This window comes from Leptopilina heterotoma, unplaced genomic scaffold, assembly GCF_015476425.1.
Source record: "Leptopilina heterotoma isolate Lh14 unplaced genomic scaffold, ASM1547642v1 Lhet_158, whole genome shotgun sequence".
In the NCBI taxonomy this organism is placed as follows: domain Eukaryota; kingdom Metazoa; phylum Arthropoda; class Insecta; order Hymenoptera; family Figitidae; genus Leptopilina; species Leptopilina heterotoma.
In genome coordinates, this window is record NW_025110872.1 from 122462 (window position 1) to 147169 (window position 24708).

The 24708-nt window shown below is 22.8% G+C and overlaps 1 protein-coding gene across 4 annotated transcripts; it reads left to right on the forward strand.

Annotated features, from left to right (window-relative positions):
• Positions 1 to 187: 187 nt before the first annotated feature.
• On the forward strand, positions 188 to 23840 carry LOC122498716 (far upstream element-binding protein 1). 4 transcript variants are annotated; one of them, XM_043606586.1, is made up of 13 exons: positions 188 to 503; positions 1218 to 1296; positions 1945 to 2130; positions 3944 to 4073; positions 6858 to 7199; positions 9277 to 9508; positions 9607 to 9813; positions 11459 to 11812; positions 11948 to 12071; positions 12255 to 12419; positions 12511 to 12716; positions 14023 to 14314; positions 22929 to 23840. In XM_043606586.1, exons 1-12 carry the CDS (start codon positions 420 to 422, stop codon positions 14281 to 14283), a joined length of 2370 nt encoding a protein of 789 aa, XP_043462521.1. In that variant the 5' UTR covers positions 188 to 419; the 3' UTR covers positions 14284 to 14314; positions 22929 to 23840. The 4 variants fall into 4 exon arrangements, with proteins under 4 accessions (XP_043462521.1, XP_043462522.1, XP_043462523.1 ...); XM_043606587.1 differs by lacking the exon at positions 22929 to 23840 and adding an exon at positions 17032 to 17658; XM_043606588.1 differs by lacking the exon at positions 1218 to 1296.
• Positions 23841 to 24708: the final 868 nt, after the last annotated feature.

The following is a 24708-nucleotide window of genomic DNA, read 5'->3' on the forward strand; positions in this document are numbered from 1 at the left end:
AAAAAAAATCAAAATCAGAGGAAAATTAATTGCATGCATATTCAAAAAGAAAAAGTTCATTCTGATTGGTGGACGCTTTTTGGAAACCACCATCGCGTCATACAACTAGCGTCAATTTCTAAAACTAAATTTAATAAGCAAAAAAAAAGTGTAAATACTTTTTCCCATCTAGTGTTGAATATATTTTATGGCAGACGCTTGCGCCTTCTCTTCGTTAAATGGTGGTTTTTCTTTTCGCTCGAAAACCAGATTTATATACAGTGCAGTGTAATTAATAAAGTTCTTTTAACAATAGTGATTGAAAATTGTGCTATAGAAGATTCTCCTTCAAGAAACGGACGAATTTTGCTTTATTTAAAGTGCTCATTGAGCGGAGGAAAGACTATTTTGTAACATTTTTAACCCCTTCATGGTTCAACATGAATGATTATTCAGCGGTCGCTCCGCCTCAAAATTTCTCTCAGAGTTCGGCATTTGCCGCTGCATTACAGCGCGCCAAACAGGTATTTATAATAAAATTTTCTATTAAAAGAGGAATAAAAGAATGAGGAAAAAACCGGCCTCATTTTTCTTTTTTTTTAATGATAGCGTGCAAAATTTCATAATCGCGTAGTTTTTGGCTATTCGCTGTCCTCTTTTCAATGGGCGCCAATGTCTGCCAACAGCCAATGTCCGATCCGGGACGTTACCCTTCGCTTTATACATACATATATATATACTATATATATACACAAAAACTCACCCTAAATTTAATGACCGACATTTTTTTTTTTGCACAAAAATACAGAAGCGGATGAAAAAAAATTTCCCTTTTGTCTTATTGAGGCGTAAAAATCGACTTTTTCGAAATGTTTCCGAAAGAAGCATTTTCGTTATTGATGTCCCGCTCCAAACAAAGCTGGTGTAATAAAAAGAACAATGTTTGCGTATATATTGTTTAAATTTAACGAACGCTGACACAATTGTTACTTTTTTTTGACAATAATACTAATCTACTATAAGATAATAATTTTCTTTTCAGAGTTTTTGAATTTAATTTTAAAATTTGATATATTGGAAATATTTACGTATATTTTAGAAATAAACGATAGTTTCTTGCTAAATTTCTTGGGGAACAATTTATAACCTCTAGTAGTAGAAAAAAAATTTGATTAGTTTAATGGAAATTGAAAAAATGTACCCAATGTCGTTATGTCTTTTTTAAATACAAATTACAGATCGCAGCCAAAATCAATCCTGGAGGCACACAAAATAATCAAGATGGAAAATTAAAACGTCCACTGGAAGACAGTGCAGGTAAAAATTTGTGTAAAAAAAAATCCCCCCCCCCCCGGAAATATTTCTTATGAGATTTAATATTGATGGGAAAAATTTATAATTGATATCGATAGTTTCTAATAATATCATGCGTCTATTTTATTTAGAGTTATTACTATTTAGAAAATAGAAAATAGAAAATAGAAAATATAGATGTCTATAGAAATAATGTGACTATATTTAATAATTTTCTATGCAATTTTTTCACCATTTCATTTTGGATATGTATATTTTTTTTGTTAAACAAAAAACTTTTCATACAACATAATTATGTATTTGTTAGAATTTTCCATGTATTTTATTTTACTGTATAACAATAACAATTATAGCTTTTTTATACTGATTTGTACATGTATATTATTGATCATTTTTTATTTTTATCATTGAATTTTATTTATTGTTTGAATTGTTTGACAATGTAATGTGTATATTTATTGAAAAATGTGCCAATTTCTTTTACATATGATAATTGCGTACCTATTTTTGTGCTTATATGAATTTTAATTTTTTTATAAAAGACAAGAATTTAATTCTTGCTATGGATATCAAAGAGAAACAATTTCATGAAATTAGAATTAAAAAAAAATGTGTCCGGCATCCCCTATGTTTTTTATGAATTTTTTGTAGAACCTGAGGCCAAAAAAATGGCACCGCTAGTAGCGGATCCTTTAGCTGGTATTCGTGGTGGTCCCGCAGTGGCAATGACAGATCCAAATATTCAAACTAGATCCGGACAATCACCTCCAATTTCCGTTGGCATGGGTGGTATTTGCAACGAAGATATTAGAGTTCCTGACAAAATGGTTGGCTTGAGTAAGTTCTTTTTTCTTTTATTTTTGAGACGAAAAAAAAGGTTATTTTATCCCATCGAGTAACGTTGGTGAAAGTTCACGTTTATAATCAATTAATTAAGAAAGAAAAAAAATTTATTTATTTAATTTTTCGTATCAAGAATTAGTTTTTTGGGTAATAATTTACAAAATAAATTTTTGGGGAAAAAATATGTAAATTTTTTATTGTCTTTGATGGAAAACATATTTTTTTTCTCTTTAAATCGTTGATGATAAACGTTGCAAACTTTACCGAGACGTATCGAATATTAATTAAGTATTCTCTTAGTATTTTTTATTTTATTTTTTTTATAAAAAAGAGTTCTGTTTTTTTTATAAAACTAATGTTTATTATCTATAAATTATTAACTAATTTACTAATTGATTATTATTATTATTATTATTATTATTATTGTTATTATTTATTGTTTTGAAAAATTCTAATAAAATTCTTCGCAGGAATTCAATCATTTTTATTACAATTTCAATAAAATTTCTCAAAAGAGTTCAGTTATTTTTAAAAATTTGATAAAATTGTTCACAAAAATTAAAATTATTTAAAAAATTTAAGTTTAAATTCTTTATGTGAATTGAAATATTTTCAATACAATTTTAATTAAATTCTTCTAAAAAATCCAATTATTTTCGCAAATATTAATAAATTTTCGCAGGAATTCAATTATTTTGAAAAATATTTATAACATTCTTGGCAATAATTCAATTAGCTTTGAAAATAGTAAACTTCTTCACAGAAATTCAATTATTTTCAAAAATATTGAAAAAATTCTTTGAAGGAATTCAATTATTTTGATAAATAATACAATTCTTTAAAAGATCTTGGTAAGAATTCAGTCATCTTGAGAAATAACAAAATTATTTTCAAAAATTCAATTATTTTCAGAGATTTTAATAAAATTATTATTGACAGTAATTCAATTACCATTGAAAATAATAAAATTCTTCGTAGATTTTCAATTTTTTTTTTACTTTCAAAATTAAAATTTTAAATAATAAAACTTGTAACAGAAATTCAATTATTTTGAAAAATTTTGATAAAACTCTTTACAAACAAGAATTTAAATATTCTTTTAATATTATTTTAATTAAATTTCTCATGAAAATTAACTTTTTTTTTTAAGATTTTAATTACATAAATTCTTCTCGAGAAATTGAATTTTTTTAAATTTATAAGAATTAAATTATTTCGGATTCAAAATTATAAAAGAAATAAATACGAAGCAATATAATAGAAATATTTTTAATTGAAAACCATTTGATTTTATTAATTTTTTGTATCTATTTATTTAATCTTAAAAGGATTAAATTAGAATTTCATTAATTGAAAGGTTTGAAAACATTAAATATAACCATTATCAAAAAGGCAAACAAAAACAATTTACTTTTTTATTTTAAATTAGATTATTTTCTTTTTGTTTTGAATTCAATGGAAAGAGAAGAATTTTAATTAAATAGAATTTTTCTTTACAAACAGATTCTATTTTAATTAAATATTTATTTCAGCCTCGAAAATTGTGGTACTTAATTATTATGAAACTTTTATATTCGCGAAAATTAGTAAATTAATTGAATTGAATTGAATTGAATTGAATTGAATTGAATTGAAAAAAAAATATTGAAATAAATAATACTAAAAATAATTTTAAAAAATAAAAAATTTCTTTTTTCAAAAAGAAAGGAGTTTTTGTGCTTTAGTTAATATTAATAATTAATAATTCGACTTTTTTTTAAATATAGGTACATAAAATTGTTTATTGATGAAAATATTTTTTTTGCAGTAATTGGACGAGGTGGAGAACAAATAACAAGGTTGCAAAGTGAAACAGGATGTAAAATACAAATGGCCCCAGAAAGCGGTGGTCTACCAGAACGCATTTGCACTCTAACAGGATCGCGAGATGCTGTCAAGTAACGCATATTTTTTTTCTCTTAATTTACTATAAAAAAAAGGAAAATTTAATCCCTTCTTTAAAAAAAAAATAATTGTATATTTTCATCCTATCGTCTCTAATGAGACTATTGAAATTTTGTGATATCGTCTCTTTAATTTCTATTTTTCATGTTCATTTTTTCTCCTCTTTCTCTCACTCTCTCTGTCTCTCTCTCTCTCTCTCTATATATATATATATATACTATACATATATTTTTGATACATTGTATTTATATAATATCTATAGTTTTTATTTGAAATTAAAATAGGAATTTTCATTAGATATTTACGTATATAAATACTCACACGTAAAAAAAACGCTTTTAGCATGACAACAGGTGGTAACATAATTTTTCTAAGCACGAAGAAAAAACAAAGAATTGAAATTGAGCCAAGCAAATCTGCTATCCTCCTTAATATATTATTAATAATTATTAACAATTTATAATCTCAATTGTGTCTCTACTTTTAAAAAATATTGTTCTTTTATCAGAAATGTGGGAATTTGTATTTAAAAATCGAAAAAAAATTTCATTAGGTGAAATTTTTATTTGAAATTAGAATTTATCTCGAATATTGAAGGGAAAGAAAATCTGAGTTTGGCTCAAAATAATTTGATTCGAATATTATTCGGATCCAAATAAAATACTTGTATTAATAATAACAATTATTATTATATTTTAAAATCTAAATAATTATTATATTACATATATATTTTTTAATGTATATGAAATATTATTGTTATTATTTATTTCGAAATTCGATATGAAAATTAATTTGTGTCTTATTCCGTTTTTGAAAATAATTGAATTTCTACGAAGAATTTTATTATTTACAATGATAATTGAATTATTGTCAAGAATTTTATTAAAATCTTTAAGAATAATTGAATTCTTGAAAATAATTTTGTTATTTCTCAAAATAATTGAATTTATTCCAGGAATTTTATTTAAATTTTTGCAAATAATTGATTTCCATCAAGAATATTATTATTTGTGAAAATAATTGAATTCCATCGAAGAATGTTATTAAAATTCTTTTAAATAATATTAAATTCCTGGGAAAAAATTTATTATTAATGGAGATAATTGAATTCATTTTCTGGCAAGAATATTATTATTTATATATCAAAACAATTGAATTTCTGCAAAGAATTTTATTAATATTATGAAAATAATTCAATTATCATAAAGAATTCAATCAAAATTTTTTTAATTAATTTGAATTTTTGCGAAGATTTTTATCGATTTTTTTTAAATAATTGGATTTTTTTGAGAAATTTCTTTGAAATTGCATAGAAAATAATTAAATTACTGCGAAAAATGTTATTAGATATGAAAGTCATTCAATTGGATTAAAATTTTTAAAAATCATAATCAAATTCTTTTGAAGAATTTTTTTAAACTTTTTCAAAATCATGGAGTTTTTAAGAATTTAAATTAAAAATTTTATGAAAAATTACATTTAAGTTTTCAAAATAATCTTGTTAGTTAATATGTAATTGAAATTTATCCCAATTGATTATTGAATTTTATTAAAATGTTTAAAAAATAATTGAATTCCTGAGAAGAATTTTATTATTTATCAAGATAATTAAATTCTTGCCAAGGATTATAGTAAAATTTTTGAAAATTGTAATTAAATTTCTACGAAGAATTTTATTATTATTTTTAAAAATAATCGATTTCCTATCAAGAATTTTATTATTTATAAAAATAATTGAATTCTTCCGAAGAATGTTGTCATTTTATTCCGTTTCTCATCGAAATGAAATTTAATTTTGAAAATTTGCAGTTTTTTTTCTATTTTAAAAATTATTTCCTTTGTCTACAATCAAAATGAAATTTGAATTATTTTTTCTAATTATCATAAATGACAGATTATTTTTTGTTTTAACTAATTTTACGTAAAAAATATAATTAAATTAACTAAGTGGAATTAAATATTATGATTGAAATTTATAGTTAGAATTCTCTTAAATTTCAATTTCGATTTGAGAGGAAAAAATTATGGAATTGTCACATTTCTTATACACTTTATAAATTATTCCACATTGAAAAAATGGTACAATTCACATATATATTTATATTTTATTGTATATGTAAAAACAATTGAATCCACGATATTTTGATACATATTCTCGTCATGAAAGTGAGTACATGACTTGAATTCGCCTTTTTTTTGAAATATTAATCGGGACAGGTTGTTTACTTCTTTTTTTCCCTCGAAAGATGAAATTTTTGTGATTTCTTATTTACTAATAGTTTTTTACTTTTACTAGGGTTATGGAGAAATGTGAAGGAAGGAGGATAGGATATGCATGGGGAAGACAAAAATGTGTTGTCTACTGAAAAATGTGACCTTTACACACGATTTTTCCCCCCAAAAAAAAAAAAAATGAAATAAATAAATATTAATAGGGCTCTTTAAGTTTCTCGTGTATTTATATTACAATATAATTGTATATTTTTGAAAGAAAAATCAGAAAATTATGTATATAAGTTGTTGAATTGCACTTGTTGAACTCAAATAGATATTTGTCTTTTTTGCATTGTGTGTTATATTTAAAAAATTGAAAATTATTGTTAATATATATTGATATATATTTAATTTATTAATAATAATTGCAAAATCACTGTTTTTTTTTTGTCAATTTTGTCGTGTTTTTTTTCATAATTTAGTTTTTGCCTTTGTTTCTTTGTTTATTTTGTTGTTTTTCTTTCTTTTTTAACGAAAAAAATGTTTGTGTATGTTTGTTGCAGTCGAGCGAAGGATCTTGTGCTGTCGATTGTGAATCAACGTAGCCGAACAGAAACGGGAACACCAGGTGAATTAAATGTCAACATTGGTGCACCGCCTGTTGGAGGAGGTCTATTACTTGGAGGTGGAGGAGGAGGTGGTGGAGGTCCACAACAACCGGCGCCATCGTCAACGCCAATGATGGGTGGTCATCCTGGTTTTGTTGAAATTATGATTCCCGGGCCAAAAGTTGGTTTGATCATTGGAAAAGGAGGTGAAACGATTAAGCATCTTCAGGAGAAGTCGGGTGCAAAAATGGTTGTTATTCAGGAAGGACCGAATCAGGAGCAAGAAAAACCCTTGAGGTTTGTATTTTTGTTTTTTTTCCTTCAAAGGATAAAAAAATAATCAAAGTTGGTACAATTTAATATTTTTTAAATTTATTTATCAAAATATATAATTACTAAAAAAATTAATTAAACCCTTAATTAAATTGAATTAATTTAATCGAATTGTTTTCCATTAAAAATATTTCTTTTATATTATTTCTTATTTGTTTTCTTTAATACTTTTGAACCTGAAATAATTGAATTCTTGTAAAGAAATTTCTCCAAACTTTTCAAAATAATTCAATTTCTTGGGAAAAATTTTATTAAAATCTTTAAAAATAAGTTAATTCTCACGAGAAATTTAATTATAATAATATTAAAAATATTTAAATTCTTATAAATAGTTGTATCAAAAATTTTTGAAAATAATTGAATTCAGATAAGAATGTTATAATTAACATTTTTTTTTAAATAATTCAATTCATTCGAGAAATGTTATTAATTATGAAAATACTTAAAATCTTGGTAAGAATTTTATTACAACTCTATTAAAAATGAGGGAATTTTTTAAAAAGAATTCTTACAACATTTTTCAAAATAATTGAATATTTCTACGAAGAATTTTATTATTTATGAAAATAATTCAATCTTTGACAGAAACTTTATTAAAATCTTTGAAAATAATTTTATTATTTCTCAAGATAATTGAATTCGTGCCAAAGAAATTTATTAAAATTTTTACAAATTATTGTTTTCCTGTCAAGAATATTTTTATTTATAAAAATAATTGAATTTTTCCGAAGAATTTTATAGAAATTCTTTTAAATAATTGAATTCCTGGGATAAAATTTATTATTTATGAAGATGATTGAATTCTCATAAATAATTTTATAAAAACTTTTCAATTGGATTTCTGCAAAGAATTTTATTAAAATTCTTTAAAACAATTAAATTCCTACTACAAATTTTACAAATTATGAAAATAATTGAAATCTAATTACATAAGAATTGTATTAAAATTTTTCAATAATAATTGAATTTTTTTTTAGGAATTTAATTCAAATTGCATTGGAAATATTTTAATTCTCCTAAAGAATGCAATCAAAAATGTTTAAAATAATAATTGAATTTTTGCGATGATGAATTTGATCAATTTTTTTTTTAAAATAATTGCATTTTTTGGAGAAATTTCTTTGAAATTGCATTGAAAATAATTTAATTTCTGCGAAAAATTTTATTATTTGTAAAAATAAATTAATTGAATTCTTCCGAATAATGTTATTATTTAGGAAGTTAATTGAATTCTTGCCAGGAATTTTATTAAAATTTTTGAAAATAATACATAAACAATAATAATTAATTATGTATTTAACAAGTGAATTTAAAAAATATTTAGGCCGAAATTATTGAAAAATTGAATTTTATATTTGAAAATAAAAAAAATGTGCAATAATGCATTATAATAATAATAAATTTTTATATCATGTTATCATCTTGTATAAAATGTTCTGTAGTTTTTCTTTGGTATATATTTATTTTTCGAAAGCGGTGCTTGTGAGTTTGTTGTTGTGTCGATTTCTATTACTTTTATTTAACCTTGTCTTAACATAATTTGTAAATTGTGAGAACTTAACTAAGCAGTTACCTGCTTCGATTATTTAAAATAAGTCTGTTTGTCTTTTGTTTGAATTACTTTATCATTACAACAAAATAACAAGTGTTTATTTATTTTTAATGTATTTATTTTTTCAATTTAAAGTATTTAAAAAAAAGTATTTTTTGGTGAAGTTGAGAGAAATGTATTTCTTTTAATAGTAGAAGAGAATTATTTGCAAAGATAGGATTTTTGAAAACTAATAATTCTTAAAGAATTGAGTTACCTAAAATTAAATTAAACTTCAAGTATATATAAAATTAAATTGTTTACGAAAAAAAATATTTTTGTTTGATGAAAAATTTGTAAACTTTTCTACAATTATTAATTTCTACTACTTAATACAATTTAAGTAAATTTTTATTTTACGTATGGGAATTAAAATATTTCCTCTTGGACAATAGTTGACGAATTTTCATTTTTTTGTTTGTTTCTAATTTAGAATTATTTTTCTTCTAGAATTACGGGTGATCCACAGAAAGTTGAATATGCAAAGACATTGGTGTATGAATTAATAGCGGAAAAGGAGATGCAAATGTTTAATAGAGGTCCACGTGGTGGTGGTGGCGGTGGTGGTGATCGAGGTGGAAATGGAGCCGGAGGACCCGGTAATTTCAACAATGACAATAGCGGTGGAAATTCTGGATCAGGTGGTTTTAATCCGGGACCACCAAATGGCGAAGGTGTTGAGGTAAGGAAAAAATAAATTGTTTTGGAAATAATAAATTTTTATTTATAGAAATTGTTTTTTTATTTTATTTTTATGCAAAATTTTGTTTTAAAAATTAGATTCTTGTTCCGCGAGCTGCCGTTGGTGTTGTCATTGGCAAAGGCGGAGATATGATAAAGAAAATACAGGCCGAAACTGGCGCGCGTATGCAATTCCAACAGGGAAGAGAGGACGGTCCAGGCGATAGGAAATGTCTCTTGTCAGGAAAGGCTCCAAATGTCGAACAAGCTCGACAACGAATTCAAGAGCTCATTGACAGCGTAATGGTAATTCAACATTTTTCTTGTAACAAATTAAAATCAAAAAAATAATTAAAAACTGGATTGAAATTAAATTAAATTTAAAAAAAAATTAAAAATTGAATTAAAATTTAATTTAATTTTAAAAAAATTAAAAATTTAGGGTTTCTACGCAACCTGGACAACTGGAAAACCTGGAAATGTCAGGGAATTTTACAAACCTTGAAAAAACTTTAAAAAAGTCAGGGAATTTTGATCGAAATCCTGGAAAATTGTTTTTTTTTAAAGTTATTGTGTTTATTCTTGAAATCTAATTTCACTTAAATATTGCCAAATTGATTTAATTTTAAAAGAATTGCGTTTACAATTTTCATAAGTAGATGAACTCCAGAAGATTTTGATTTAAAATTTTGTAAAATTTCAAGTTTAAATGAATTTAATTAGAAATATAAAAAACCTAGATATAAAAAAAATTTTATAAACTAAAATTCTTCTGAAATTAGTTAAATTTTTTAATATAAATTTAACTAGTTTTATTAAAAATAATGGATTTATAGAAGAATTTTAGTTAAAAACACTAAAACAACATTGAATGTTGAAGCAATTACAAATTATTGCAGAAATTGAATTATTTTCAAAAGTAGTAAAATTAAAAAAAAAATTATTCTTAAATTCAATTATTTAAACATTTGTTGATAAAATTCTTTATGAAAATTAAATTTTAAGAAACATTCAATTGTTTAATAAAATATTTATTTTATAGTTAAATAATTGAATTCTCGTGGAAAATTTTCTAATAAATATTAATTTTGAAATTGAATTTCAAATTCAAATCTTTGAAAATAAATTTGAACTTTTCATACTTTTAATTAAGAATTCTATAGAATTAATTTTTCTCAATAAGTTTAACGGAATTTTCTTTAATTATTTGAAGTTTTTAATTTCTAATATATTTAAATGAAGAATGTCAGAATAATCCAAGTTTAGTAAAATTAAATGTAATTATTCTTGAAAATTTGATTGAAATTCGTCAAAAAATTCAAATATTTAAAAATTTGTTGATAAAATTCTTTATGAGAATTCAATTTTTAAAAAGCATTCAATTATTTAATAAATTATTTATTTTTCTACCTGTTTAAATAATTCAATTCTCGTAGAATTTTCTAATAAAAATTTATTTAAAAATAAATTTCAGTTAAAATTTTAGATAATAATTGAATTTTGAAAAAGTTTAATTGAATTTTTGTTGTTGAAATTATTTAAAGTTTTTATTTTCTAAATATTTAATTGAATAATAATTTACGAATAATCAAAATTTCGTAAAATTGTGTTGTAATAAACAAAATGGATTTGAAAATATTCTAGGAACTTTTGCAAAAATTATTAAAAATAATAATTGATAATTGTTCATTTATTTCTTTCAATGAATTTTAATAAAATTTTTGAAATTATTTACATTTTTCGAAGAATTTACTTAAAATTGTATTAAAAATAATTGAAATCCTATGAAGAATTTAATTTGTTATAAAAATGAAGACTTGGAAAACCTGGAAAAGTGAGGGAATTTGAAATAAGTAAAAGCGTGGCAACCCTGAAATTGAATTACAATGAAATGAATTAAAGGGAGAAATGAATGAGAAATTTAACTTGTTTTATTTTTGCCCAAAAACAGAGACGAGACGACGGAAGAAATCCAATGGGTGGTGGAAGAAATGGTCCACGTGGGAATGGATTTGGAGCCGGTGGACGGCCAAATGAATATGGAGGTTGGGACAGACGTCAGGGCGGTGGCGGTGGTCCAATGCAGGATAAGGTTGAAACAACCTTTACAGTACCTTCGACAAAATGTGGAATTATCATTGGAAAAGGTGGAGAGACTATTAAACAAATTAATATGCAAACTGGAGCGCATTGCGAATTAGATCGGCGAAATCAGAGCAATGAAAATGAAAAGATCTTCATCATACGCGGTAATCCAGAGCAAGTTGAACACGCCAAGAGAATATTTAGTGAAAAATTGGGAATGGTGCGTGTTTTTATTAACTAACTTTTTTGTTTTTTCTTCGTTTACTTTTTTCTTTCATTGTTTTTATGTTTTTTTTCACATTTTCATCGTTTTCACTTTTAAAATTGAAATTATATTAAGAAAATTGTTTTTTAGGCTCCGGGTGGACAAGCAGCGCCTTACGGACAGCCAGGACAAGGTGCGCTTGGTTACAATCCAAGTTGGAACGCAAATCCAGGATATCAAGCTTGGCCTAGTCAACCACAACCGAGCGATCCTTGTAAGAAACTTATTTTCTTATTTAAATTATTTTTTACTCTTATTCGACTTAGAAGCATTTTCTTTTCGAATTAATTACAATCATTGAAGTTTATTTATGTCCTAAACTGATTTAATTATTTTATATGTAAAAGAATAAAATCAAATAAAAGAAAAAATGTTGTATATAAAAACTAATTTTTAGCCGCTAATCCAAATCAAGCGCCAGTTCAAGTAAATCCCCAGACTGGACAGCCAGATTACAGTGCACAATGGGCAGAATATTATCGATCATTGGGAATGCATCGGGAAGCAGAGATGATCGAACAACAAGCGAAGCAAGGAAAAACTGATCTTAATTCACAAGGAGGTAAAAAGGGAGAAATTTATTGGTCTTTTTCTTTTTGTTATAAGACGTAGAGAATTTGGTCATTAAATTTTGTTTTTGTTTTTTTATTCAGGGGGAGGAGCGAATCCGCCAAATCCAGCAGCAGCGGCAGGTGCAGGACAAACACAACAGCAACCGCAAGCACAGCCACAAGCACAGCAAAGTGCTGCACAAAATGGAGGACAAGCCGACTATAGTGCACAATGGGCTGAATATTACCGAAGCATTGGAAAAATAAAGGAAGCGGAAGCAATTGAGTCACAAATGAAAGCTGGAAAGGTAGAATTTTCTTCTTGAGCAGTAAATTTTATTGTATTTTTTGTTATTAAAAACACAATGAAGAGGTACAGTTTGCAAATTTTTCAAAATAATTAATTATTTCTTTTTGTATTTAAATAATTAAAATTTAATTCAATTCTGTATTTTCAAAAAATTTTGTTTATATTCTTTATGAGAATTGAAATATTTTCAATGGAATTTTAATTCGATTACTCGAAAAAATTCAATTGTTTTCGAAAATTTTTGTTATAACTCTTTATAAGATTTTAAATATATTTTTCTTAATATTAGGTATTTTAATTAAAATTCTCGTAAGAAATTAATTATTTTCGAAAAGTTTAATAAAATTCTTCGCAGGATTGAAATTATTTTCAGTAAAATTTCAATAAAATTTCTCAAAAGAATTTAATTAATTTAAAAAATTTTAATAAAATTCTTTGCAAAAATTCAAAATTTTTGATGTAATTGTTTATAAAATTCACTTATTTTCATGAATATTTAACTTCTTCACGTAAATTCAATTATTTTTAAAAATTTGATAAAATTCTTGGCGAGAATTCAATTACTTTCAATAGTTTGAAAAATTACTTGATTGAATTAAATTATTTTAAAAAGTTGATGAATATTTAACTTCTTCAGGCAAATACAATTATTTTAAAAAATTTAAATAAAATTCTAGGCGAGTATTTAAAAAAAATTTTGACATAACTCTTTATTAGATTTTAAATATTTTTGATATTATTTTAAATAAAATTCTCGTAAGAATTTAATTATTTTCGAAAACTTTATTATAATTCTTCGCAGGATTTCACTTATTTTCAATTTAATATTTCTCAAAGGAATTCAGTTATTTTTTTAATAACTTGATAAATTTTTCGCAAAAATTCAATTACATATGTATTTTTTTCAATACAATTTTAATTCAATTATTTTCCAAAATTTTAATAAAATTCTTGGTAAAATTTTAATTATTTTCATAATTTTTAAAAAAATGTCTCAGAAATTCAATTATGTATTTTTTTAAAATTGATTTTTTTCAATACAATTTTAATTAAATTCCTCGAAAAAATTCAATTATTTTCGAAAGTTTAATAAAATTCTTAGCAGAAAGTCAATTATTTTGATAAGTAATAAAATTCTTGACAGAAATTTTAAAAGTTTTATTTTTAAATAGATAGAATTGTATATTAGAAAAGTCCTAACTGATAAATAAGAAAATAATTGAATTTGAAAAATATTTAGAATTGAATAAAGAAAGAAATTATTGTTTTCTTCTGTGTTTAATTGTTTCTTTTTTTTTATTAAGATGGGAGTGCAAAATAATCAAATGGCACAACCACAAATGCAACCGGCAATGCAGGCACAACCAGCTGGACCACAAAGCGCAACACCGAATGCATTTCCTCAAGCTTATGGAAATTATCCGGGAATGAATGCCGGCGGTGCGCCTGCTTATTATGGTGGAGCGGCAAATTCCGCGGGTCAACCACAACCAGGACAACAAAATCCGTCTTTCCCAACAGGATATCAAAATTATCCTTATCCACAGCAAAACTCCGAAAACTGAGCGAAAGGCCAATAAAAACATAATAATCACTGTAAGTTTATAATCGAATATTACATTATTTTTTCTTCTTCACAATTTGAGATGATGTACGTCATTTTTTTTCTCTACACTTTATATTTATTTTTTTCCAATTTATATTCTACTCGTGTTTAATTTTGAAATGTTTTTGTACTTTTCTCTCCCGTATTTTTCTACGTATCGAAAATTATATAATAAAAAATATAAATATGAATATTTGTTTGTATTTTTTTTTAATATTTATATCTTTTTATATACGAAATTATGCCCAAATACATATTTGTGTAGATGAAGAAAAAGAACTTTCTACTTTTTTGTATTATGAGGTTAATAAATTTTTTCGATCATTTTTATTTCCTTTTGTTTTCTATCATTTTTGTGAAAATCACATTTGGTATTTTTTTTTTTTCTTTTTGTCAATTGTTAATCCTCAATATTCTTCCCATGGATTGGAATTAATTTTCGGAAAAAAGTGACTTCGAATCATTTTTTTTTCTTTAGAGTTTTAAAAAAAAATTACGCTTTTATTTGTTTTTCAATAAATAAAAAATCTGACACTGAATTTTTTTTCTTTTTATTTTTTCAATGTTTGGAAAAAAGATAATTTTTTTTAATTCAAAAAGGGTTTTCGAATTTACTTTTTATTGATTCAAAAAAAATTTGTTTTTCTTTTTATTCTTTCAATGTTTGGAAAAAAATATTATTTTTTTAGATCATTTTTTAATTCAAAAAGGGTTTTCGAATTTACTTTTTACTAATTCAAAAAATTGATTATTAAAGTATTTATTCATTAAATAGATAAAGAAAGAAAATATCATTTATCCAGATAATTGAATTCTTGTCAGGAATTATATTAAAATTTTTGAAAAGAATTCTGTTATTTATCAAGATAATTGAATTCTTTTCAAGAATCTTATTAAAATTTTTGAAAATAATTGACTTCCTAGCAAAGATATTATCATTTATCCAATCTAGATAATTTAATTCTTGCCAGGAATTATATTAAAATTTTTGAAAATAATTGAATTTCTACTAAGAATTTTATTATTTTCAATGATAATTGAATTATTGTCCAGAAGTTTTTTAAGATCTTAGAAAATAACTGAATTCTTTTAAAAAGAATTTTGTTATATTCAATGATAATTAAATTATTGTCAAGAATCTTATTAAAATTTTTGAAAATAATCAATTTCCTATAATTATTAAAATTCTTTAAAATAATTGAATTCCTGGGAAAAATTTATTATTTATAAAGATAATTGAATTTTTTAAAAATAATTGAATTCCTATCAAGAAATATTTTTGAAAATAATTTAATTCCTGCGAAGAATTTTGTTATTTATCAAGATAATTGAATTCTTTCCAAGAATCTTATTAAAATTTTTGAAAACAATTGATTTCCTGGCAAGAATGAAAATAATTCAATTCTCATAAATAATTTTATCAAAACTTCTCATTGTAATTGAATTTCTGCGAAGAATTTTGTTAAAATTTTTTAAAATAATTCAATTCCAATAATTGATATCTAACTACATAAAAATTTTATCAATAATTTTCGAAAATAAATGAATTTTTTCCTATTCTTATAAAGAATTTAATCAAAATTTTTAAAAATAATTTGAATTTTTGCGAAGAATTTTATCAATATTTTTAAATATAATTGAATTCTTTTGAGAAATTGTTTGTGAAATTCATTTAAAGTTAATTTCTTGCGTAGAATTTTATTATTTATGAAAGTTATTGAATTCTTTTGAATTTTATTCAATTTTTTAAAAGTAATTAGAATTTAAAACTGTTGATTATTGAATTTTATTAATGTTTTTAGAAAATAATTGAATTCCTGAGAAGAATTTTGTTATTTATCAAGATAATTGAATTCTTTCCAAGAATTTATTAAAATTTTTCGTAATCCTTTAAAAAAAATATTTAGTTAGGAAAAAAAGATTTTTTTTTGAATTTAATAAAGTTGTTCGAATTTAATTTTTCGATTTACTTTTTACCGATTTCAAAAATTGGTTATTAAAGTATTTATTTATTAAGTAGATATAGAAAGAAATAATTAGACGAATAATAAAAAATAAATAATAGAAATGAATAAAAACGATAATAGGAAATAAAATCTACGGTTAAATGATAGTATTTCCATAATTACGAATTTCGAATTTAATTTCTCGTACATCATCTCAATTTGTTTTATTCTGCTTATCGAAGTCAATTTAAAAAAAAGTGACACTTATTGTACAGTGAGATTTTTCTTTTTTACTTTTTCTTATATGTTACGAAAATTAAGTATAATTATTGTACTACGTAATTTTTTCAACCATATTTTATACTTATTTTACATAAATTCTTAAACCAAAAATTATTTTAAATTGGCTTTTGAGTCTCGGCGTAACACAAAAAGAAAGGGAAATTTATTTTATTCGATGTCTATTATTCACCTCGTTTCAGGAAAAACTCTATTATTATTATATTAATAGCAATTAACAATAATAATTGTATAATATATTATATAAACATATGTGTGTCTTGAACGATTTTATTCCGTACTATTTTTTAAGTATTATTATTGTAATTATAATAATTGATCGATTATTTCACTCGCAAATATTCTCATACAGCAATGGGTGTCGAAGGGACTTTTTTAAACGAACGCATAGATATTTTTTTTTCATTCAAAATCACGTCTTATTTTTTTTATATGTGAAAATAATCAATTATTTATTTCAGACGATTTACAGATAAGTTTCCAGTTGACAAGCTTTTAAAAAGTCTGCAGAAAATCCATCTTCGTAAAAAAAAAAAAATGTTTCCATTAAAATGCAGTTTATTGGCCGCTTTATACATATATTAAAACAAAAACAAAGCAAAAAAAATTACGACTCTGAAAGAAAAAAAGAATATTCACCGATATTACCGAAAAACAAAAAATATTGTCTTTATTTATAGAAAAAAAAGTTTGCTTTTTTTACTGTAGGAATCTTGATTAATATTCTAATATCTCTAATTATATAAGAAAATACCCTGAAATATCGAAATTCATGAAAATTCATAAAATTCATAGCGTTTGACTAATATAATTAGCTATATGCATTATTATATATCCGTCTGTTTTCCATGTTGACTTATTATCATAATATAATATGTACTTCTTGAATTCCATGATAATAATTAGTCACTATATAGATAAATTGAAATTAGCAGGTGACGATTGCAGCTGATTGAGGAAGAAGGCGGAAATACGTCGAAAATAGTGCTCCATTCCCTTATTTTACACTCTCTCTCTCTCTCTCTCTCTCTCTCTCTCCACCCCTTGAATTAAAAATATTTGCACTTGAAAAATATAGTACGAAATAATATACAATTTAAAAAAAACGAACAAATACAATATTTTTCTTCCCATTTTTGAAAGAAAACATTTTTTTTTCCTAGATAAAGAAAATTTATTTCTTCATTTATTTTTGTTTTATAAACCAAAAAATTTGGTAAAAAAATACTGAAAAGGATGAAAAGTTTGTCTTTAATTGAAATTGAAATATTTGTAATTTCAGTAAAAGGACATTTTTTACTTAAGCAGGGTATTTTAATCAAGAGTTGCATTAGAATACATGTCAATAAAGTCAGTAAAGTCAGGGAAATAAAATTTTTGTCAGTAAAGTCAGAGGAATGTCAAGAAAAAATTTTTTTTAATGGAAATTAAGAAAATTGAGACTTTTTTCGACTTATTTTCAAAAATTACGACTTTTCGACTTTTCTTCCAAACATTGCAACAAAATACCCCAATTTTTAGTAAAAAAAAAAGTGCAACTTATTTTAATTTTTATAATGCGAAAAATAACTATAAACAAATCTTTCAAAAATTGTTCTTGAATCACTTTTTAACATACATAATTAAATTTTTCAAATATAGGTATCTATAATAAAAAATTTTTTTAATACTTGAAATTTTGTAAAATTTAATTGAAAATAATTAATTTAATTCAAGTATTTTGTTACAATTTTTGAAAATCAACTTTTGAAGAATTTTAATTGCAAATTTTAGAAATAATTGAATTCTCAAAAATTTTAATGAAAAATCTTTAAAGATAAATTTAAAAATGAAAATTATCTTCCAATTTTTTAAAATTCAATATTTTTAATATTTTCAATTACATATTTCCAAGAATTCAAATACATACAAAAATAATAACATTTTATAATTATTTTTAACATTTTGGATAAAACAATCATATTCAAAATTTTTAATTAAAATTCATCAAAAAATTAATTACTTTTTTTAAATTATACAAAAATTCTTTTAAGAAATTCAATTATTTTCGAAAAATTGCATTAAAATATTGTAAAAACTAATTCTTCAAAAATTTGATCATTTTTATTTATATTTTTCAAAAATTCAATTATTTTTAAAAGGTTTTACTAAATTTTAATTGTTTGGAAATTTTTCAAAATTGAAAAACTAGAGTTACAATTATTAAAAAAAATTTAATTTTTTGTATTTAAATAATTGAATTCTAGAAGAACTTTTGGAAAATTATTTAAATTAATTGATTCAGAGATGAAGTTTAGTTGAAAATTGTAGATAATAATTGAATTCAGGAAGGGTTATATTGTAATTGTTAGAAATTATTAACATTCATAAATTTTACTTGTTTTCTGTAAACATTCATATTTTCCTATAAAAAGAATTTTGTCAGGGAAAGTAATTTTAATGTCAGTAAATTGTCAGGGAAATTGATAAACTAAAACTTGTGACCACCCAGTTAAGATTTTAAGGGAGGGGAAATTATCTTTAAAATTGAAATTAGAATTTTAGTTTCAATTCAATTTGGATTCAATTTCTTTTTTTTCAATTGGTTTTTTTTTCTAATTCGGAATAATTATTTGTTTTTAAGTTTAGAATATTATTATTGAATTTACCTTGAGAAAAATTTAACTGAAATATATATATATATATATATCTAGTTTCAGATTTGAGACTTTTTTCGGTTTATAAATATAATTTTTGATATATTTTTCCTGTATTTTTTGAGTTTAAAAGATTTTGTACTTTTGTAGGCGAAAATAGATTTAAAAAAAGGAGAAGAAAATTTTTTTTTGTTTTTCTTTAAATTTAATAAAATTTCTTTTTTTTTCTTTTTTAAAACTTATTTTTGCTATTTTATTTTTGACCATTTTCTCACAGTCAATTATATAGAAAATAAAATATAGGTTATAATAATAATTTGTTCTCACTAATTGTGGGGAAATAATTTTCAAATTTTTCTAATTACAAAATATTTGCTTGCTTAATTTATTTAGAATATAAGACATTAATGTATTCGAATATGAATTGTCTAATTCATAACTCGTTACTTATTTACTTAGATAATATATATATATATATGTATATATATAAGCTCGGCTCGAGCTCGAACTGAATAGGCTCGGCTCGGCTCGGCTCGAAAAATGAAAAGCTCGAAAATACCCGCTCGAGCTTCGGGTTTCGAGCTTTTTGCACACCTCTAATATATATATATATATATATGAAAATTAATACAGACGTATGATATTATTATTTACTATTGTTATTATTATTTTTATTATCATCATCATTCTTCTTATTATTATTATTATTATTATTATTATTATTATTATTATTATTATTATTATTATTATTATAAAATTAAAAATGATTTTTCAATAATATTATTTCTCGTCGACGATGGAAAAGAAAAAAAAAATTATTTTAGATGCGGAAGCAGCCAATGTCTCAAGTGTGGTGTATAAAATGATTTTCTTTTTTGTATACATTCTCACCAATTAATGAGAAGGTATTTTTGTTTTTTTTTCGTTTTGTTTTCTGCTTCTTATTCTTTTTTTAATAATGAAAATTACAGGAACCATCTTGACGAAACAGGAGCGAGGAAATTATTGTAAATCTTTTTAATTTGTTTGTTGAAAGAGAATTTTTTTTCACACATTATTTTGTAATAAAAATCGTTGCAATAAATTCAATTCAATTCAATAATTAATATTTAATTTTTAAAAAAAAATTTTTTATTAGATATTTTTAAATTTATAACTATTAGTTATATTAACATTTATAAAGTTTGTTAACATTAATTTCATTAACATTAATAAAATATTTATCAACACAGTATTTATAAATTAATAATAATAAATAATCTACATTAATAATCGTTGTATTCCGGTAATCTGTTCGCAGTTTAAAGTTACTTGTTTCTGTTTGCTTTTTTATTTCTCAACTTTTTTAAAAATAATTTTTCTTTTTGAATGTTTTCAATTTTGAAATTAAATTGTTGAAAATCATTGAATTATTGCAAAGAATTTTATCAAAAAATTTGCAAATAATTCAATTTCTTCGAAGAATTTTCTTATTTATGAAAAGAATTCAATTACATACATATCAAAAATAATTTTATCAAAATTTTGCAAAATAATTGAATTTTTGCGAAGAATTTTAATAAAATTCTTTAGAATAATTGAATTCATGAGAAAAATTTTATTAATTATGAAAATAATTCGATTCTCATAAACAATTTTATCAATATTTTTCAATATAATTGAATTTTTGCGAAGAATTTTATTAAAATTCTTTAAAATAATTGAATTCCGGCTAAAAATTTTATAAATTATAAAAATAATTGAAATTTTGCTAAGAATTTAATTAAAATTTTCGAAAATAGTATTTTTTCGAGGAATTTAATTAGAATTTTTTTAAAAATATTTAAATTCTCATTAATAATTTTATCAAAATTTTTCAATGTAGGTACATAATTGAATTTCAGCGAAGAATTTTATTTATTTATTTTACAAATTTACGGACAGTGTCCTTTCGTATAGAAGAATTTTATTAAAATTGTTTAAAATAATTCAATTCTGGATAAAAATTTTATAAATTATGAAAATAATTGAAATTTTGCTAAGAATTTTATTAAAAATTTTGAAAATAATAAACAATAATAATTAATTATGTACTTGAGTGAATTTTTTAAATTTTCAATCTGAAGTGAAAAAAATTGAAATTTATACCTATTTAAAAATAAATAATTTAATTAATTAACTATAGGTATAATTTTTATAGGTATAATTTTTAATTTTATCATGAATTTTTGTCTTTTTTTTTACTTTTTATTTATTAATATTTTTATTATATAATTGTGAAGGAATATTAACTTTCCAGGTGATTGGGCAAAAAATGGTTTTATTATATTTATTTTTAATATAGGTACCTATAAACAATTTTAATAATGTGAATTTTGGTATAATAAGGGGTCGTCCATATACCACGTGGACACTTTTTAGACACTTTTTGACCCCCCCCCCCCTCCCCCCTCGTGGACAATCGTGGATTTTTGACGAACCCCTCCCCCCCTGATTGTCCACGTGGACAATCGGGTTTTTTATTTTAAAATAGTGAATAATAAAAAGATATTTAATAAGAAATACAATTAAAAAATTCTTTAAATTTTTTTATAACAAACTTCTTTAAAATTCAATAAAGATTAAATTATCTTAAAATATTATTAAATAGGTAAATACCATTTTTAGTATTATAGAGAGGACTTTGGCAGAAATATATCTTCAATTATTATATTAGTAGAAATACTTAATCTCTTCGGTAACAAATCTTAAAGTTTCTAAAATCCAATAGCTTTAAGCCTTCACATAAACAATAATAGAAATTATTTTTTTTAGAATTTGTAAGAGTTTGTAGAGGTTGCTTTGTATTCCTAATTGTCAAATTTGCATATACATATATTCATATTTGTGCATTTACGATAATGCATGATTTTGTAATATAAATTAAAAAAGAATTTGGCGTTTTTTTGACAGTTAAATAAATTTCGGATTACAAATATTGTCTGATCACAATCTAATAATAATCTAATAATAAAGTTGAATAAAAAGAAAAAAAAGATATAAAATTAAACTTTTGTGTCCACGTGGACATTTGTATTGACCCCCCCCCCCCTCCCCCCTAAACTGTCCACGTGGTATATGGACGACCCCTAATGAGAAATATAATGCAACATTTTATTTTTCTCTATAGGCTCTAAATACGTCAATATGAAAATAAATTATAGCCAATTTACGAAAAATTTTTGTAAAAAGAACTTCTGAAATATGGTCAAACATATTAATAATAAACATATATATATATATATATATTTATAATAGGATCTAATTTAAATTACACACCATTTGTTTCCAACGTTTCCAATTTCAAGAAAATTGTACAAAAAATGTTTGCAGGCACGAATTTTTATTTCTCTTTATTCTTTTTATTTCCCATATCAAATAATCATTAATGTATAAAATATTCTTCTCGTTTTATATACATAAGTATAAATATAATATATAGAATTAAGTGAACAAAAAAAATCCACCTTAAAGAACGTAATTTATGTGTAGGTATAATTTTTGTTTTCATTATAGGCTGATTATATTATTATTACAACAAAATATCTACACAATGAGAAAATTTATTTAACAAAATGTATATTATAAAATTTATTTCTTTTAAAGCGATTTAATAATTCTGAGACGAAATTTTTTAATCTAAAATTCGAAATGTCATCTCCCATCGACGATTTATAAAGTTTTTGTTATAAATATCATTACAGGAAAAAGGCCAGTAACAGAGTCAGAGATCTTGTCACTGGATGATGCAAAGGAAGAGCAGATCTTCAGTATTACAAATATTTCACACAAAAGAAATGAAGCTCTGTTTCAATACAATTTTCAGCTCAAAGTCAATCCAATTCTTAAGACCGTTTAGATTATAAGAAAATGTCTCTGAATTCATTAAAAAAAAACATAGTCAATAAGCGAAAACTATCGGATTGTGTGCGAAACGATTTTTTATTCATATTTTTTAGAAATATTTTTACTGTCAATATAGATGGACAATTTTGTTTTTTTTGTCAAGTTTCGAATAAATTTTTTTGATGCATACAATCCTCTAGTTTTTATTTCCTGAAAATTAAGTAAAAAAAAAATGTAAGCGTTTCAAAAAAGAAATAATTTTCGTCAATCAATTTCTAATGCGCATTTTTTTCCGAATGTAAACGAGCCTATTGTAATATTTTTCTCTCTCTTTTTTGCTATACTTATTATCATTGTTAACGAATTTGTATCTTCTTTTACTTATTTACAAGTCAGCCATAATTGTGGAGTTTACTCCCAAAACAAACAAAAAAAATATAATAAATATTTAATTCTCGACGGTAATCAATTCGTTCCTTAAGGTGATATATAATTTTTATACGCAAGCTTCCTTCTTTTCGAAAATAGTAATACCAAATTATGGTGAATTTATAGAAAATATTTCATGATTTGGACGAAATCAAATTAAGTGTTCGGAAATAATTTTTATATTATTCTTTCGAAAATTATCAAGAATATCTTCCCAAATCATTAATATTGTGTAGTATTTTTTCATTCTTCTTTCATTTTTGACAATTGTACAATGTGCAGCATTTGCTTCGATAAAATAATACTCAGTTTGAGATCGTAAATACATTATTAAAAAGTTATTTATGAGTTTTTTTGATTGGTTTCAAATTACATAATCAATTCCTTATCAACGACTGTTTTAATTATATTTAAACCAGAAAATTAGGAAAAAAAACTTTAAAATAGATTTTAATTTTAAATGTACATTTAAAATTTTACTATACATTAAAATTTAATTAAGAATTAATTAGAATTTAATTAAACTTTAATTAAAAATTATTTAAATTTGAAATTGTCAAAATCTACTATTTTAATAAAATTTCTCAACAAAATTCAATTATTTAAGAAAATGTAATAAATTTCAATTAAAAAAATTTTACATTAACGATAAATATATTTCATTTTTAAATCATTTTTAATACAATTTAACATTTATAAAATAAAGTTCTTTCGTCTTAATAGAAAGAATAAAATTTTCTTATACAGTAATATAATAAATCTAAATAAACAAAAAAATTTTTAGTAAAATAGTGAATTTTTCAACTTTAATTGTAATTAATTCTATAATTTTCAATAGAATATATACATCAATCGATTCGTCTTGATGCAAAGAATAAGATTTTTGATTTATTTTTCAATAAATAATAACATTTTATTGTACAGCAACATGATTTTTAAGAAAAAATGAATTTTTATTAAAAGTGCAAATTTTTTGTCTATAATTGGTTTTAATTCTATAAATTTAAATACAATATATACTTTATATACACCAATCGATCCGTCTTGGTGCAAAGAATAAGATTTTATAAATAAATGAGTAAGATTTTCTTATACGGCAACATAATTTTGCAGAAAGAACTCATTTTTTGATAAAAATGCAAATTTTTCAGCTTTAATTGTGAATAACTCTATAAATTCTTATACAATTTATACTTTTTATATATCAAT

Bases quoted from the DNA above. Each gene is read 5' to 3' on its own strand.
- LOC122498716 (XM_043606586.1), top strand. From the start codon at position 420: ATGAATGATTATTCAGCGGTCGCTCCGCCTCAAAATTTCTCTCAGAGT. The intron at 504-1,217 runs GTATTTATAATA...TACAAATTACAG, and splicing joins CATTACAGCGCGCCAAACAG to ATCGCAGCCAAAATCAATCC. The intron at 12,072-12,254 runs GTAAGAAACTTA...ACTAATTTTTAG, and splicing joins ACCACAACCGAGCGATCCTT to CCGCTAATCCAAATCAAGCG.